The sequence below is a fragment of the Agelaius phoeniceus genome, chromosome 12, assembly GCF_051311805.1.
Source record: "Agelaius phoeniceus isolate bAgePho1 chromosome 12, bAgePho1.hap1, whole genome shotgun sequence".
Classification (NCBI taxonomy): Eukaryota; Metazoa; Chordata; class Aves; order Passeriformes; family Icteridae; genus Agelaius; species Agelaius phoeniceus.
The window spans coordinates 14,676,848-14,695,797 of NC_135276.1; the positions used below are offsets into that span (position 1 = coordinate 14,676,848).

The 18,950-nt window shown below is 47.6% G+C and overlaps 1 protein-coding gene across 2 annotated transcripts in view; it reads right to left on the reverse strand.

The window, feature by feature from the left end:
* Positions 1–18,950, reverse strand: part of HYDIN (HYDIN axonemal central pair apparatus protein) — a 61,578-nt gene that overhangs the window by 7,710 nt on the left and 34,918 nt on the right. For both annotated transcript variants that reach the window (XM_077185143.1, XM_077185142.1), the window contains exons 4-5: positions 3,496–3,565; positions 2,701–3,010 (exon numbers count right to left, since the gene is read on the reverse strand). In XM_077185143.1, coding sequence (XP_077041258.1) covers positions 2,702–3,010; positions 3,496–3,565 — 379 coding nt within the window. In that variant the 3' untranslated portion in view covers position 2,701. The remainder of the gene's footprint in view (positions 1–2,700; positions 3,011–3,495; positions 3,566–18,950) is intronic.

Here is an 18,950-nt window from a genome sequence, read left to right on the forward strand (position 1 = left end):
AAGAGCCACTTGGGAAGAGAGAGGCTCCTGTTCACAAATTTTGGCCAAAAAAATCCTGAACGGGAAGAATCATTTTCTACATGTTTAGCTCAAGAAATCCTTTTCTCAAAGAATCTACTGGCAATTCCTTACCCTGTAGCCAAGATGTTCCCACTGACCAGAGATGTCAGATCAACACATGCAGGTGGTTTGACATGTGCCACAGAGGTGCAGGGCTCCCTGCTGATCCATCCTGGCACATGGACTGCTCATGTGTGTGTGCCTGTTAGCTCTGTCCCAGAGAGGGAACATATCTTGCACAGAGGGGACAAAGAGGTGATGCAGGAACAGCAATGATCAATGCAGATGACAAAGCATGGGTCCTGAATAAAGGATGAAAGCCCTAGAGAAAAGCCTACATTTGGGGATGAGCCTTTTGCAGCCTCTGTCACAGTTCTCTAAGAATATCCTTTGTATCGAATGTCTTCCTTTTGAGGGGAAACCCAAAGAAAGCTGAGGAGATGGTTACTGGCCTTAGAAATGGGACAAATTAGTCTTTCAGGAAGAAATCTTGAAGGTAAAAAATAGGGCAAAATGTTTGAATTGGACTCCAGATTTAGTATTTCCTGTGGGGAGACTCTAAAGGTCCATTCTAATGCTACAGAAAACCTCTTGGTGCAAAGGCTTAATTCAGCTTTGAGCTATCAAAGATACAAGGGGTGAAGAGAGCCTGTTCTGAGTCTGTCTCTAACCCTGTAGGTGCAGACAAAGAGTAACCACAGGAGACTCATGGCTCCACAGTGGCAGAGAATGTGCATGGCTTGGCATGGATTGGGCATGTCCAACCACACAGCAACAGCTGGACTCTGCTGCTTCTACCTCTAAGCAGCAGCAGGGACTAGAGAGTGAGGAGGAAAAACAGGCTTTTACTGCTGGAAGAAAATAAAATCTAAGCACACAAGAGTCTAATCCAGGTAGGAAAAAACCCATTTTTCTCTCCTGGTCAAAATAACTGTGTGTGTCTGATGGATGCTGGGAGGCTCTGCTGATGGGCTCCAGCAAGGTTGGATGTATGGATGCTTCAGTTCTACTGAGCTCGCCCTCCTCAGTCTTGATACCTGATTCCCTTGGTGTCAGACTGAATTAGTTTATTCTGATCACTTAGAATACCAACAGTGCTTAATGTGGCCCAGAAATAATATCTGACATGCTGCCCTTCTGCTGGGCTCTTGACGAGCAATTTGAGGTGTTAATAGCTTGGAGACCATCTTCATTTGCAGCTCTGCCACGCACAATCACATGGTGGCTGCTGAGGGACCCAGAGAAAATACATTCCTGCTTCATTAACATGCAGAGCAGAACAGGCAGCTGTCATGGCATCCTCAGCAGGAAAGAGGCAGCAGCGTGGCCACGCCAAGCCCTTTGGAGCAGAGGCTGCTCTCGTGCCAGATGCTTGGGACCCTCAGCTGCCACCGACTCCACAGACTCGGGACGCAGCATCAGGAGGAGCAAGTGCCTGCAGGCTCAGGTCCAGCAAAGCCAATTGAGGGGGAGATGGGGTGATTAAAAGCTGAACACTGATTCAGCATTCCCATTTCCAAAAGCCTAAATTGGTTCTAAAAAAAATAGGAATACAGAGAAACAGGCAAGTGGCCAACAAGTGGCCCCAGAGGAAATTAATTCCTCACAGAGTTCACTGGAATGTGCTTATTTCTCTGTTATTGAAAAATATATGCATTGTTCTAGCCTAAAAATTAGATTTCCCCTTTAGGTTGTAATTAAACCCTAATCTAATTTGGCAGAAGATACCAGGGACCTCCAAGCAGAGCTAACAGCCCTGCTCTTTCTTCTCCACCTCCCTCCACCTGCTTTTGGCAACTTTTCTCTGCATTCCAGGGTCTGCTCATGAAGGTGCTGTGCATCAAGAAGGGGCACACAAAAAAACTTGTTGGAATTTGATGAGACCCAGCTGGAAATGGACTTGCTCAGTGCCCAGGGCTTCTCTCCTAGGCCCTCCCCAGAGCAATAGTTGATTTACAGCTCCCAAGAGGCTGTGTCCTCTGAACAACACTGCTCCTGGATGAGCTCAATTCCTTGTAACAGCAGTACTTTGATGCCCAATGGTTAACTTGGCTCGGTTTCCTGGGGCATTATGGAAAAATCATTTGCTTCTGTCATAAAAACTGCCCAGCTCAGACTTCTGCACACTGTAGAGAGGTCAGAAAGGAGGAACTGTGTTCCTCCAGAAATGTGTTTTTACATGTGCCCCAGTATGAGTGCAGGATTGCTCCTGAGTTTGGGAAGCACGGCCCAGCCCCGGGTGACCCTGCTTCCAGGGCTGTTCAGATGGGTGCTCCCCCCAGCAGCTGCAGCTATCCCTAAAGCTGTAGGACCTGCTGATCTCTGCCAAACTCCAAAGAGCTGCTCTATGAAGGTGAGTGTGGTTGAACAGGCCAAAATTCATTTCACCAAGGTGGTCTTTGCCTCAGGCCACAGATGTCTAAGAAAGCAGCTTTCCTTCCCAGGGGAACCAGTATGGAAGCTACACCAGCACCAGACTGGTAGAGATCACCTATTCCCTGAGCTTCCAGCCTGATCACAACAGGCCAGTCTTATTTCCACAAGGAAAACTCAAAACCACTTTTTCAAATCCCAGACAGACAGCCTTGTCTTTGTGAAGTATAGGAAGTACAGGACACCAGGAAGAAGAGGTTCACATACCTTATGGTGTCTGGCTGGCTGTCTGGAATGACCAGTGGTACTGGGCAGGAATTGGGCTGCAGTTGGTCATCTCCACATACAGCACTTGTTCAGTGTCATTCATGTTGCAGCCAAAGTCCACGGCCTGGGTCTGGAGATGGAGATTTGGGAAGTAGACTTCTCCCTGAACAGTGATCTGGTCCTCATGAGGATGCTCCATGAAGCACATCCTGAGAACCCTCTCTGCCACCCAGCTATTCAGATTGTTCTCGTAAGTTGGGTTAAACTGGATGCAGAGATGAAGTTCCTCCCATACACTGAACGTAATGGCCTGCAAGGAGATGTAAAGCATTAATCACCTTTGTGATCAAGTCTCAAGGTCTCACAGGAGGAAACCGTAAACATTCAAAGTGTGACCCCAGCGTGGGTTTCTCAGTTCACCCTCATTTCTTCACAGTGAGGATCTGTCTGCAGGCACCACGCTCTGGTCTGGGATTCTCTCAGGCTCACGTTTCTGTGCTTGGCAGCAATACAAGGGGATGGCTGCTGGAGAGCTGGGATGCTTTCCAGGAGACATGTTACTGCATGGCTTGCCTCAATCTGATCTCTTGCTCCCTTCTCCTCATGTCTTAGAGCCAGCATGGATGTTCCCAATTCAGATGAGATTTTGATTCCTTCAGCAGCTCTGCTGATTTGGTTCAGGCCAATCCACTGCTGACACTACAGAATAAACTTCTCAACTTGAGGACCTCCCAAAAGAAAAGCACCACCTCATCCCTCCTCTTCAAACCCCAGAGTGAGCCCACATATGCTCACCTTGGAATCTGCAGCAAGGGGCTGCTGGTCCACATTGCAGAGACTGAAGAGCCAGGACAGCACTGGGTTGCTACAGAAACAGGAGACAAGGAAAAACAATCTCAAGTAACCACAGACTTCCTTCCTCTTCTGAAGCATTTGACATTTTTCAACCCCCAAAGTACATACAAGTCTGACAGACGTGTCAGTAACATTTTCACCGTGGATCCTGCCTGGATTTGCATGCCTGGCTTTTCCCATGCCTTTGTTACAGAGACCTTCACTCCACAAAAAGTGCAGAACCACCAGGGGCACTTTCAAGGCTTCCCTCTCTTGATGCCCAGACACAGTACTGACCCTGTGAAACATTGGGGGGACCTTTCTGACAGCTGCTTCTCCTCTGGGAAGAGACAGACTTCTTGCTCACTCTAATGCTTTCAGTTCCCTTGGGCAGAGTGCTTGGCATGAGATGATCTGGAAGGCAGTAGCTGTTAGATAGAACAGAGCAGAAAATTGAGGATGATAGTTTAGCCTGTCTAAATGGCTATGAAGACACTAAAGGGCAACATTAGGAAACCAACTGGAAGTTATTGAGATGTGCAACAGCTGAGCTGGGGCATTCCAAGGACAAGGGCTTAGATGAAGCAGTTCCTGTGTCATCAAGTCAGCAGTCATGATTTTCTTGTTTCTGTAAAATGAGTTCATCTTGTAAGCATAACGCTTACAAAAATTTGTAGGAACCAATTTAAAAAAGAAGAAAAAGAATTTCCATATATCAAGGTGAACAGGTGATACAAGGGTCAGTGCTAGCAAACCCTCTCTTGGAAGTGGAGGGGAAAGAATCCATGCTAAAAACCAAACAACCCAAATAGCCAGCCTGCTTTCAGGTAAGGAAGGGATCACTTGTTCCTCGGATGCCCTGTGGCCTTCTAGGGTTTTAAAAGAAACCTCCTGAGGAACAGAGATGTCTTGCACTTCACAGGAAAAGACCATGCTTAAGATGGATACTCAAGACCTTTTCCCGATTTCTCATGGTTTTGCGTTCCCAAATTCCTCTCTTTTTTTCTCACTCTTCTCTGATACAACACCACAACCCAGCTCCTCCTCAGAGCCCACAGACTTGACAGTCACCTGTGTTGCATATGCAATGCAGGGAGCTGGGCTGCTGACCAGCCTGATGACCATCAATCTCTCTGGACCCAAGGAGAACAAAAAGCTCACACGCAGGGGTATCAGGCTGTGACTGAAGGAGCCAGGTAGCCACAGCTGACATGGATGGCAGATGCCATTTAGGCTTTCCAGGCAGGACTTCCTAACCAGTGCCCTGATTGTTCTATTTCCCTCTCCAGCAAAACCTTTGGGCTCAGAACTGCACAGTGACAGTCCCACTGCAGCTGATTGAGCAAGTCTTCCTCAAGTTACCACTGAGGCAACCCTTTCTTAGAATACCAGTATAAGCAGGAGCTTCATGCATACACATTTCACATTCACTTCCACATGTGTGCCCAGTGGTCCTGGAGCTAGGGAATGCACACCAAGGTTAGCCGGCATTTTCTCTGTAGAGTTCCATTTCCCCTGGGAAGAAAGCCACAGAGAGAACACCCATGACCCTGCTATTATCTCCTCTGAGCTGCTCTCTAAGGGTGCTGCCAAACCTGGCTGCCCTTGGGACACCAGGGCTGGCTGAGAGACTGGGGTGAGTGGTTATGGAAATATTGGCAAGTGTCAGGTTGTCAATTATAATGATCCCTGGGAACAGTTTCCCGCGTGGATGGATACCACACTGATCATTAGAGCTGGCACACTGTGTTTTCCTCCTCCAGGACTCTGAGCTAGACCAGTCCTCTGCTCATGTTTGTTTGCAGAGGGAAAGCAATGCTGCTCCCAGACACTCCCACCCTTCACAGGACTTTTGTTTTACCCCTTGCTTCTCCTGAATAAAGCACTTGGCGTTTGTTTACTTCCTGCCTGGCTTCTAACTTAAGTCTAACTTACTTTCCCTGCTCTTCCTTTCTGCCTTAGCACACAACACTGGTAACCTCCTGTTTGCCCCAAAGGAGCAGTATTTCCGTCAGCCTGTATTTTGGGAACAGCACTGGGTTTTGGTAGCTATGGAAACACAAAAAAAGCCTTAGTAACTGATGGTGACCAGGAAGGAAAGCAACTGGTGCTGCCATGGAAACCTGTGGCCTTAAAACAGCTTCTTGAAGTCACTTGCTCTTTTTCCCAGGCAAACGTCAATGGGCTGCAGAAGAAGCCTCAGTGGAGGGGATCTGACAGGGAAGGCTCAGCCTTTGGCAGGGGCCTCACCTGGGCAGTGCTGGAGCAGCCTTCCAGCACCATCTCCACAGTCTGGCCCAGCCTCAGGTCCAACTGCAGCAGCCACAGCTTAAACATGGGGCTGCCAGATCTGGAGGTCTGGGAAGCTTCTAGTCTTGGTGCCACTGAGGGCAGGGGGACAAGGATGCTGCTCAAATATGTTGAAACCTTCTGTGGGCCAGTACAGCTGATGGATGTGTTGTCCTTTGTTTGTCACTATGAACTAGTAACAGAAGGGAACAAAGCCAGAAGAGAAGCAGAGATGGAAAATTCCATGTGAGCTGCTATTTCTATGTGGTCACTCAGTTTCAGCACTGTGGTGAGGTTCCCTGACTGAACACTCTGCAATAAAGCTTCCACCCAAAAGGCTGCCCAAGCTCAAAGCTTAAACCACAGCCAGGTCTTGGCTGCCCTAGAGTTTATCACCATCCAGCAGCTGCTCTGTTTGCATACAGTCTGCATGAAAAGCATCTTCTCAGTTGCTGCCTCATCTCAGAGCATCACCAGCTGCTTAATTAACACTCTGAGGGTTTTTCCAAGGTGCTTCCTGCAGGTCTTACTGTACCAGACACTGACCTGGCTGCAGGCAGAAGGAAGAACAGCTTCAGTGCCATTTCACCTTTCCCTTGGAGCTGCTGCCTCACGTGGCTTCCTCTGTAGATGCTACTGAGGAGCTGCAGGGTATAGAGACTCATCTGGTGGTGCCATGGCACCCCCTCATCCTCTCAGCTCTTAAAGAGCATCCAATCCTAATCATTCCCAACATCTCACCCTCTGCCAGAACAGTACAGCTGGGTTGGTGTTTCACAAAGAGAAATGAACTGTGGGAACACAGGGTCAACAGAAGTTTCCCCAGAATGAAGACAGCAGCAAGACCAGTCTGGCTACTGAGGAAATGGAGTGACAAGAAGAGATTAGTAACTCCAGCTAGACAGAAGATAAAATGAATGTTCAATGGAAATTGATTCCTTCATGTAAAGAAACCTTAACTGCAGGCTAGTCTGGAGCTTTTATTTTACTCTCAATAAATCTGAGCATGACCAGGAAACAAATTGTTCCTGGAGCAGTTACTGGTTTTTTGAAAGGCAGAGAAAATGTGGCAGCAGAAGTGATGGTATAGAAGAAAGTTACTCTGGAAAACTGTTAAGAACTGGTGCGTACCAGCTTAGTGGTTCATGTTGGAGACAGCAATGGATGAAAGCTTGGAGAAGCTTTCACACCGTGAAACCTGGGTCCCATTTCACCCAGTAGTAGCTCTTGCAGCTGACAGCCCTGGCAACAGCCCTAAACCAAGCAGAGGGGCACAGATGGGAAGAGGCAGAGCACAATGACACCATGCAGACTGACACTGCCCACTCTCTCATGTAGCCAGCTTGTAGCTGCAGAGCACAGGACATGTTGGACTAGGGTCTGCCTCCCTGCAATGTCCCTGTGTATGTGGATGGCTGGTTGGTATATATTTAACACCCCAAAATCTGTCCTAAACACCAAAAGTAGGATTAACCTACTCTTTCTACCCAAAAATTTAGATGTTGGGAGAACTGTGGACTCTCTTTGCAGTCAGGGAAAAGAACAGGCACCTCAAGAAGACAATTCTCATCCCAAAAACTCTCCAGCACAAAGAACAGAGCACTTGGAAAAGGCTCCACTTTCTCCCAGTTACAAGAGTGTGTCTGATTTCAGACACAGGCAGTAGGATGAGTGAAGCCCCTCCTTTGAGCTCACCTCAGTGTCACAGAACATCCTGCCCAGCCTCAGAGAGCTTTCCCTCTCCCTTTTGCAGCCGGTCCTGCAGCCATCCTGGCTTTGCTTTGGGCTTCTGCTGTGGAGAGACTGTGAGGCAGCAGGCAGAAGCAAAGAGCAAAGAGACACTAGGTCTGATCTGATAGAGCCCAGCCCAGCTGGGCAGCTGGGGATGAACAAACCGAGGAGGATACAGGGCAAAGACAAATTCTGCTGCTCCTCCCAGACTCCCAGGCAGAGGGGAAATAAAACAGCACCATTCATTTAGTGGAAGAGCTGCCAAGAAGCTACTGCTACTGTTGTGAGATGATGCTCCATGGGGAACAGAAAAGCAAGGAATGTTATTGCAAAGAGAAATATACTGGTAATGTAACATTTTCCAGCCAGACACTGCTGGGACATGCTGTTTTTCTCCAATTGTTACTTGATAAAGTGAGGAAATAAATGTATTAGAACTAAAGACAAATTCAGTAACAGTTGAGCAACTGGTTTCCATTTCAGTGGCTTTCGAGGGTATCCAACAACTTTCAAATGGCCACCACGTGTTTCTGAGGGAATCTCTGGCTTCGGCCAAACAGAGCCAGGAACTTGTGCACTGAAGAAGCTCTAGTCTGATGGACTAAAGCTGCTCTTTGCTGAGCCCACAGGAGAAGCAGGAGCTGAGATATCTCCTATCTGAAGCAGGGTCCCAACTTGAGCTCTGGAGTAAACAGTTTGTCAGTGGCAATTGCGGTGCCAGTGCCCACAGCCCAGACAGGTATGAAGTTCATATGGCTGTTCTCAATGAACAGCTTCACCTTGTCCTGGAATTTCTTTGTGCCATCCACATTTGCTCTGACAGTCAGAGACACCGCAGACTTAGGGGGGACCACTCTTTTACTGGGTTCAGTCCTCCAGTGTGAGTGTTTTGCAGCCTGTAAGACAGCCAAACATGAACTTAGGATGGAAACCATGGACTTTGCTCTGTTGAGTCTAAAGGGGGTCTAAAGAGAGGATAAAAATCATAAAGCCTTTATTATTCTAAATCTACTCTAAATCTACAGAGTCTGGCAACAGCAACTCTCTAAGAGCTTATACAACCTGTATTTTACCCTCCTTTATCAGACTCACGTCATTAGCCCAGTTTTGCTCAACCCAAGGGATGCTCTTCCTCAGGAAGTTACTCCCCCTCCAGTCTCTCTTTGGACTGCTTGCCAAGGGAAGCTATTTACTCTCTCCTGGCTTCCCAACAGTGGAGCTGGGTGTGCACAAAGGCACAAGGTCAGAGGGAGCCAGGACTGCTCAAATCCCAGCCCAGCAGCCACACAGCTGGAGGACACTGCTGAGAGCCTGAAGAATAAGTCTGCAAAACCAGCTGAGCAAAACCTCAACACCAAAGTTTCCTTCCCCAAGGGGACATCAGTGCTTCTCAACAGCCCCTGAAGGACTGTTTACATTTATCCCCCAAACAGCTGGAGAAGCAGCAAAAGGAAAATTCACCTCACTGTGAGAGCCTGGACTCTCACACAATACCCAATACTTTATCCACAAACTCAAACAAGTCCACAGTGTCAGGGCTGGCTTTAACCAGCTCCAGAAGTTCACCCCACCCAACATGGAGAAGAAAAAACTCCCCCCAAGCCTATTTACAAGCCTCTCACAGACTCCCCCTCCCACACTATTAGACTAATAAGGGACCAGTTTTTCATCTGTGTACAATGATATAAATGCAGAGAAAATCTATTGTCTTGAACAGAATGAGTTCAGCTTTACAGCAAAAAGCTGAGGGCAAAGTGCAGCCCAGCAGATGCTGGGCACTTTGTGGCTGCAGAGTATTTTCTATCCCCACTGAAGATCCCTGCAGTGAATACAACTCATCTGTTCTCCAGGAGAATAGAAATGACACCAGGAAGAAAAAAAAAGCAAACTGCTCTATATAGTGATATCTTTCCCTTTAACAGCCACCTTCTGTTTTCATCCTGCCTCTGCCCACTTTCAATCAAAGAAATTGCTCTCAAAAACACAAGAATGACTTCTGCATTTGACCATTTGGTACATGATTTCAGCTTGTGATTTTGGAAACAAAACAGTACTCCTTCAGGAATATCCTGGCTAACCCAGCTAACAGAGGCCAGTGCAGATCTCTCTCACAGGATGCTCAAAGCTGGCAGAGCCAAAGCCCTCCCAGATACCAGCAAAGCTTCAGCCCCATCAGCTGCACTATTCCCATAGCTCAGTATCCTGGGATCCCGGGGAACAAATGGTCCCTCTGCAGGGACTTATTTTAAATTCCCTTGGCTTCATAAAACCTCAAGCTCCCTTCCTCCAGGACGGATCAGCAATTAGGAACTACCTCACACAGCAAATGGAGACATCACACCCTCACTGCTCACTGGCTGTGATTGCTGTCTGCAGAGGTTTACACCAGTTCAGCTCCAAGACTTGGGTTTCCATGATGGAAAGCCAGGGATACAGCAACACCTTGGGGGATTTCTGCTGAGCCAGGACACCAGCCCACAGCCTGCTCTGCAGGGGATACATGGCCTGGCTATTTCCTACAGCCTGTCACAGTTTTGGAGATAGGCACACAACCAAGCACACCGAGCTCATGCAACAACAGCCAAGGCTTATTGAGGGACACCCCCTTTTATAGGGGGTTCCAAGTTCCCCTGCTTGAACACCTGATTGGTCGAGGTCTTAACACACCCAGATCACTGGCCAATTAGAGTCTGCATTCTGGTTTGAATGGGATTGGCTGGGATCCCCTGTTTGGGTTCAAATCCAGCCCATCACTGTCCTGGCCGGGGACTTAATCACTTCTGTTCTCTAAGGGACAAAGCCAGGAGCTGGGCTCTGTTATGGCCACTTTTACCTGTGCAGCTACAGACAGGTCACCTGCTTACCAAGAGTCGTTTCAACACAGGTGTGGAGGAAAAACCAGCTGCAGGCACAGCCCAGAGCTTCTCCATGCCTATAAACAGTGCTGCCAGCTCCTGCAGTGATTCCAACAGAGAGGCAGGAGGGGCACAAAAAGGACAGACACAGATTTCACAATCCCAAATGCCACAGAGGTCATCAGATGCAGACAACAGTCAGCAGCAGAGTTAAAAGAAACAAAGATACAAGAGGCCTTCGGAATGAAATCAGATTAAGCAGGATGAATCTTCTATTACAGAACCATATTCCTGCCTGGTGCTTTTCTTATTACTTCACTTATTCAAAGAGAAACAAGAAGCGGCTCAGCAGTGATGCGGGGAAGGGAGGAAGCAGCTCAGGAAAGGTAATGAGTTTTCTTAAAAAGTCCATGAACAGCATGAAAACACAGAGGCATCCTGGGTGTAGAATGATAATGGCCCTTCAATCAATCCACAATTGATTTCACATTTAAACTGTAGATCATCTCAGTAAAATGCCTTTTGTGAGCCTGATATGGAGAACTGGAATCTGCATTTCAAAGGCAATGCTCTGGCTGCTTGGCCAATCTGGGCTTTTAGTGGGGAAGGAGCTGGGCTGATGTAGGAGTCACAGGGGTGCCTGCAGCAGACCTATTGTTGGGGCATCTGACCTGGTCAGCGATGAGGTGCCCTCACAGCACTAATTAACATCCTGCACTAAATGGTGGTGGGTAAATGATGCCCTTGCCTTGCAACAGAACACGTGCCCAGAGTGGCTAGAGACTGGTAATGGCTTAAGCTCCCTTCTCCTGAAGTCTCATCCCATGGACCCTCCTTGGACAAGGACTTTCAGAGGAAGGACCAGAGAAGACTATGAAGGACACCAGAAAATACTGACTTTTATTCTTTTGGTCCTATTTGATCTGCTGATGGCAAAATGCTGCCTAAGGCACCAGCAGCCCTGGAGTTAACACCCTGAAGAGGCCGTTGTGGAGGAACAGGAGTGACGGATGCTCTTATGTTCAAGTGCTCCATTTCAGCTCTCACACTCCGGTGCGAGCCCAGGGCGCGCTCACCAAAGGAGACGTCACCAGAGAGGAGGGAGGGCACATCAAAATGGTCCCATGACACAGCCCCAGCCCCAAAGACAGGGAGGCCATGGCTTTGTTAAAGGGAATTGCAAAGGATTTGGGTGGTGTTAGGGCTGGGGGGGATAAAAGCTGCTGTCAGAGGCACCCTGGGTTTCAAATCAACCCAGCACCCTGTGCTCAGCACAGCACCCATGTGGACAGGAGGCAGTCAAAGCAAAGTGCTCAGCAGCTGATGTGGCTTAGGGCACCACGGCAGGTGGGACATGTCCCTGAGTTGCTGCTGGTCCACTGAAGGATCCCAAACACACTCCCAGAGATGCCTATGTGCCTCAGCTTCCCCATCTGTAATGTGGTGGACACAGAGGTGTCGCCACAGAAGTGGACTCACTGTAACCAGCCTTCCTAGCCACAGATTCCCTACTTTGATATTTCTCATCTGGAACTGGTGTTTCCATGGAGGATCCTTCCCATGAGATCTTGACATACACTGCCAGGTTTTTGAGACAAGAATCCAGGGGAGCCTCAACCATCCACTGCAGTAACAGTTCTACTCAGAGGACAGATGAAAAGACCAGCTTGTCACCAGTGAACCCATCAGCTGTCACAGCCAAGAGCAATGGCTTAAACAACCAAACGTGTGTCCTTAATCCAACACACCACATTCAGCAGATGGGCTCCAAACTGCAAAAGTCACCAACATCCACTGAAATCAGCACTTGAAGCTGCACAAGACTCAGATTTATTTCATGGCTGATGCCAATCAATGCCCACTCTGACCTTTAGTTAAAAATCAGGGATCACAGTGAACTGTACTTTCTGTTTTATTCACCAGACTGCCACTGGCTCTGCTCTACACATCTCAACAAGCAAAACCTGCCCTTGCTCAAGGAGAAAGCTGCTTATGCAATAATATCCCATGACCAATTTGGGGGAGGGACAAAGAATAAATTATTTGATTGTGAAATGTTCCCTCTTCATTTAAAAAAAAAGAAAAAAAAGGCAGCGCTTTTCTGCAAACAAAAAGTCAGCATAATTGTTTCTTTACTGAGATCAGACCTACTCACCACTCTTCTCTTGCAAAGTAATAACCTTCTTATTATTTTTTTTCCATTTCCCTTATCCTATTGGTAAAATTGACTGCAGAGTCCTTTCATTTCTTTACTGCCTTGATCCTGTGCCTCCCAACAGCAGCATCCCAGACACAGCCACAGCTCAAAAGCTCCAGAGCATCCAGCAGCAGCTTTCCTGCCAACCCCATGTTAACCCACCAGCCCATGGCTCAGATGTGCTGGGACAAGCCCTCACTTGAGGATCCTTAACTGAGGTTTACCTGCAGTCCAGCTGCTTAGCACAGCACTAAAAGTATCATTTACTCATTCACCTTTTCTCATCTAATGAAAATAATAAATTGACAGAGAGAAACAACAAGGTATCAGCATCAAAAATGCACAGAGAGCACAATCTTTTGGTAAGAAAACAACTCAGTGTGTCCTTCCCGGCTATAAACAAGCTTTTGAAAGTGTCTGGCATGATGTAGTGCTTCATTTTCTACCTCTTTCAGTTGCTCTCTCTCTTTTTATTTTTTGCAGACTTTACATCATTGGGATGGAGACAAATAGGTAGAAAATTGCTTTCCTTCCTTTCCAGAAATGCTTTGTTAGTTCTAGAGCCAGAGATACACCACAGCTGAAGTGTGAGGGACTGGTCAGCAAGGGAAAACACTGCCAAGCACTTTGACCAGTGCTGAGCCAGGAGGGTGGATGGCTTTCCTGAACACTGAACATTGTTTGCAATGGACTTGAACTCAAATGCGGGCAGTTTGTTCCAGCTGCTTTTTGGACAGCCTGAGCACAAAGGTGATTTGTGTCTGGGGCTGGAACAAAAGCCTCTGAACATGCAGCTTTTTGACCCAGTGTTGCTTTCATGTGCCAAGGGGTCTTGCAGGAAGCCTCCCAGCTGATCTCCAAGGGAGGCTGTTAAAAAGCAGGGATTGGGGTTGTGTGAACAACAGACACACCTTTCCAACTCCATCAAAAAGATCCAGATTCCAAGAAACCCCCCAAATTTGACTAGTATCATGACTGCCCAAGTTGCCAGGAATTCCACAGGTCCACAAGTCTCACTGCTCCCCCTGAAGACACCAGGATCTACCCCAACCATGCTGGCTCACCTCATATCTGTGTGTTGCTCTGACAAAAACCTCCTCAATGTTCAGTTCCTCAAAGCTGAAGTGGAGCTGGGGCCCAACACCTTCCCTTGTGAGGAGCAGGGGCAGCCTGGTCTCACAGCCTGGGGAGAGATTTCTATTTGAGTATGGTAATTCCTTCTGCTGTCCTGCATTTTCCAGGCTGCCTTAATGCTGTCCCTGGCTCTGAGCTGCCTGGGACCAGCTACTGATGTTCCAGGAGAAAATACAGACCAATCTCTTCCCTCAGGAGAAATGCTTTGGATCTGGCTTCCAATTTCTAACCCAGTGCTTGGGCTGGGTTCCGATTTGGCCACGCATTTTTATTCTAAAAAAGTGATGCTGAGTTTAAAATGATTTTTGATTTCCTTCCCATGCACTTAGAGGAGCTTTGAAGTCCATTCAGTGAAGGCACAAAGCTCACAAAGAGCTTGGCATTGCTGCCTGGCTTGCAAGTAAATCAGGGTGTAGGTGACACAATGCACAGGACTTGGTTGCCAAAGTGCTCAGCTTCTCTGCTTCTCAGCATCTTCTTGACAGAATCTCCTCATGCTTTGTGACTGGCTTTGAACACAGTTCCCACCTGACCACATCAATAAACAGAGATCCACAGTTTCAGGTGATGCAGGACATCACAATGTAAAGGGGTAATCATCATTTGGGATTTTTGAGCAATTAAGAAAGTTCATATTGAGCTCCAGTATTTGCTGTGAGGAAATTTCCAACACTTCTTCACTTCTGGCTTTGCCAGTTGTCCAGAACTGATCAATTCTGTTAATCACCTGATCCAGAAGTATCTGCCAAGTAATTTCTGGAGGCACCTTCAGTACACGTGGAGACCAGCAAAGCCCCTTTCCAGTGGGGCAGGAGATCCAGCTGTACAATTCACTGCACTGGGAAAAAGCTTTCAGATATCTGCAGCATGGGGCACACAATATCTGCAAATCCTCATTGCAAGGGATTTGGGACTAGCAGAGAAATGCCTGAGGAAGGCAGTTGCATTTCTTGAAGGGATTAAGAAACAAAAGTAAACAACTTGCCAGTTAAAGATAGCTGTTTTCTTCAATTATTTTTGCACCCAGGGACCATGACTCTGGGACAATTCCCACTCTGACAATCTACTGGATCAGCTCTGATCTGTAAGGAAATGCATCATTTAAATGACTCCTTGAGATCCTCTTCCAAGGAGCCAATGGAAGAGTTAAGCTCTCCCAATGGCCTTTCAGGGTCATTCAGGAACAGGCTCCTTTTTCTCAGCACACATCACTTGCTCTGGTTCCTCTAAGTCCCAGACCAGCTCAAGGCTTGCATGCAAGTAGTTTTCCTCTTTCTCAGTCATGAAAAAGCTGTCCTGGCACAACCCCAGGAGACTCCTGCAGCAAAGTGCTGGACAACCCCATCACCAGAGCCAAGAGAACAGCCCTGAAAAAGGAATCCCTTGGGAACAACTTTTTAAAACCACCCTTTCCACAGCTCCCACAATTGCAGCCGGTGGGCAGCAAGACAGTTTGTTAGCACAGGCTCTGAGTAATTATTGTAGATGGCATTTGCAGAGTAAACCCTGCACAATTACTGTGTAAATATGAAGCTGTTTCATGACATTTGTATCCATCAGTTGGATCAGGAAGGCAAGAACAGAAGACCTGGGCTAGGGATTGCAGCACCCTCCAGAATGGGAACCCAGCTGCTGGAGGACGTTGGGCCTCATACCTCTTCCTCCTAGATGAGCAAACCCAGGTTATTTGCTGAATGGAAACCTGGCAGCCATCTCCCACTCCTGAAAAACACCTAAGCAGCACCATGCAGAGACAGAGAGGAAGGACAAAGTAACCTGAACCACGTTGTGTGCTCCGAGAATCCCCTGCCCTGCGCCAGCACAGCAAAGCCACCACCTCTGAGGTGAGGTCACCCAGGTGGGGCAATGACAGCTGCTCCCAGAGAAGGGCTTGACAGCACTTCTGGAAGACAGGACAAGCATAAACCTTGTCAGCAGACTGCCTGGACTCTGTTTTTGTAGGAGGGTGCTCATCTTGCTGAGCACACAACACCACCTTGAGGAACCATGGACTGAGAGCCACAAGGTGACAATTCCCACGCAGGGAGAGAAGCAGGTGCTGGCCAGGGATGGTCCTTCTGCAGCCACCCTGGGCTCAGCAGGGCTCAGCCACCTCTGGTCTGGCTGCATCTGGGCAGTGGGAGGGAATCCAGGGTCAGCAAGTGCATTTCTGACTTGGCTCCTACTGCCTAATGATTAATCCATGTAAAAAGGACCCATGCTGGGGGTCTGGAGGGTTTTAGTACTCATTCACTAAAATGTTCTGCTCTGTAGCTCTTTGGCCTTTCAGGAAATGCTGGCAAAGCTATGGCATGAAATCTTATCCCTGCACTGCCTGGATTGTTGTGGGATCAGTGATCCAGAGCCAGGTGTCTCCAGCTTGCATGGGAGATCCTCTGGAAGCTGCAGGGACAGCACTGCCCTGCTGACCACAGACCCTTCCCAGCAGAGCCCAGGGATCTGGGGAGTGTTTGCACCTCACCTTCACTGGGGTGAGAGAGGCAGGGAAGGAGCTGTACCTGAGATGTCACAGTAAACTGCTTAATTATAGACCTGGGCTTCTTGGGGCTTAAAGAACACCCTGATTTCAGCTGAAAAATTTGGCCTGATCTCTCCCTCCTAAAGCAGGAGACAGCAAAATATTTCTGTTCAAACATCACATTTCTTGTTTTCAACCATAGCCCTGTAAGCCTTTATTTAGAGCATGAATGGCAAGCACGGAGTGAGCAACACTTATCAACAACACTGATAACAGAGTTTAGAAGCAGCTGCAAAAAAATCGGAATCCCTTACCTTTACTGGCACCTGGCAGTAGATTTAAACCTGGGGTTTAAACCTGGGCCAGGCTAACCAGTGTGTCTGTAACTGTCTGCTGCTTCCTCAGGGTCTTCTCTCTCTGCTTCTCTCCCAAAGGGTCCTGGCACTGATGCTCAGTCCCAAGGAGCCTTGTCTTGCAAGTCTGTGGGATCTCACTAAAGGATCTCGCTTATTGCAACTGGTTTTTAAAAAATGCATGACTTCCTCAGACCCCAGCATTACAACTGTTTCTTAATGCACTTGTTGACATAAATACATGAACCTCTGGTAACTATAATAACACTCAAAAAGGACTGAAAAATGTACCTTACAGAAGGAGACAAAAAGAACAGTTATTTTTTCTACCAACAAAGTGAAGCTTTGATTCTGCTTGCTGATGGGTATCCTCACTACTCTGTCCAAAAGTCTTGAACTGACTAGAGCCTCCAGCTCTCCTGAAGCATAAATTTTAAATAACTATAATATTGCCCATCGACTTGGCACTTAAAGCTCAAAGGACAGGCCCTCGAGGAATTAAAGAGCTGTGACATGGTAAATCACTGGGGTGTAGCTGCAAGCTATTCTGTAATGCATAGACTGCTTAAAGTTAACAGAACAAAGGGAAGGACAGAGAAAAAACCCAACACTGTTTCAAACACCCACAAACAAGAAGGAAAGGAAAGTCTGAAAGAATTGATTCCCTTGGATTTTACTCAAAACCTAAAGGAAACACATTTGCTAGATGAGATGTTTCTACTCAGCAAGCAACTGGATGAAGATGAAGCCTTGCTTTCCAGCAGCACACTTGCTTAAGGAAGAGCAGCTGGCTACCCACACTCATCATGTGAGACATCAGAGCCCTCAGATGCCATTGGGATGCTGCATGGACTCACCAGCATCCAGAGAGCAATCTTGGATTGACAGGAATAAAAAGTATCTGGGTTGCTCTGAACAACATGAGCTCTGCTACAACACCTGGAGCTTGGCTAAGACAAGCAGTGAGAAGAAACACTTGGATGATCATTTCCCTGGCTTGGCTAATTAGAGTCTAATAACTCACTATGCTCATCACCAGCTGCTCACTGTGTGTTTAACAGCCTGAACTCAGTGCTCTCACCCTGGGCAGAGCCTCCCTGGTGAGGGGGATGCACTAAGCAGCTGCTTGCCTTTGCTTCAAGCTCAACAGCTGGAGGTGAATGCACACCTCAGCTCCACAGTGTTCTGCACATCTCTCAAAGGCACTGCCTGGGCTGAGCTGCCCCGTGGCACTGCTTGATCCTGCAGCTGCTGTGGCCTCTGCCCTCATCTGGTTCCTGCATGGTGCCTTGCCAAGGCCTGCCAGCACCAGCACCTACACAAACAGCCCCTGCTGATATGCTGGGGAAGGTCACTGAGGAAATGTCAAGAGCAGTGACGATGTTTGAGGCTGTCATCTTCAAGAGGGGCGTAAAGCAGGGGAGGAGAGCACATCTGAGCCTTAAAACCAAAATACACAGCTGCAATAAAAGGGAAGGGAGTTCAGCAACCAGAGGAGAAGAAATAAGCCCAAATTTCAAAAATGCCACCCAGAGCACTCCTAGGAAAAGCCTCCATTTGCTCTGTAGAGACTCACATACCAGACAGCAAACTGGGGAGAAGGTATTTGAATGAGACACAACAGGAGCAGTGATGCTGAGGGTGCAAAGGGATGCCAGGATTTGACTGTGGTCCTGTCATCAAAGCTTATGAGGGCTGTGCACCAACAGATTACCAAGGGCAGGCAACTTAGAGTTTGTGCTGGCTACCATAAACTGAGGATCCAGTTTTCTGGCACTGTGTTATTTCTTGCAAGAGTTGGGGATCTTGGTGTAAAATATGATTCTGCTTTTTCTGATTTTTACAACACATCATCCTTTAGCTGCTCTGAAGCAGAGTTCAAACAAACAAGAAGGAGGTCTCAGAGCCAAATCACTACTGGGAAACTCAGAAAGCATCCCTCCATCCACCAAGGCCAGAAAACAAACTTCTTGGAGCCTAACAGAGAACTATCAGTTCTTCAAGTCAACCACCTCACAAAGTGCTGTTTGGCTGTTCCTCCTGCTGGACTGCAAGCTGATGGTACTCACTGGTCTGTTTTATGTGCTGCCATCAGATCTATTGGCCCTGTGGGCAGTTCAATTGCCTGGGGCAGTTTGTTTATTACTCAGAGGCTGACAGAGGCGATACATCTCCTGTTAATGGAAGCAAGTGTAATACAATTCATAAGCAAAAATGAAGCTAAGCAGGAGAGGAAGAAAATTTAAAAGAACCATTGTCCTGATGAATATGCATCTGCTAACAACAGTGCTCTGTTCTGGCTGAGTGAGTTTAGCTGACTTTGGGATTTTCCAAATGCCAAGGCCAGCACATCTGTGACAGAAATATAACTGACACAG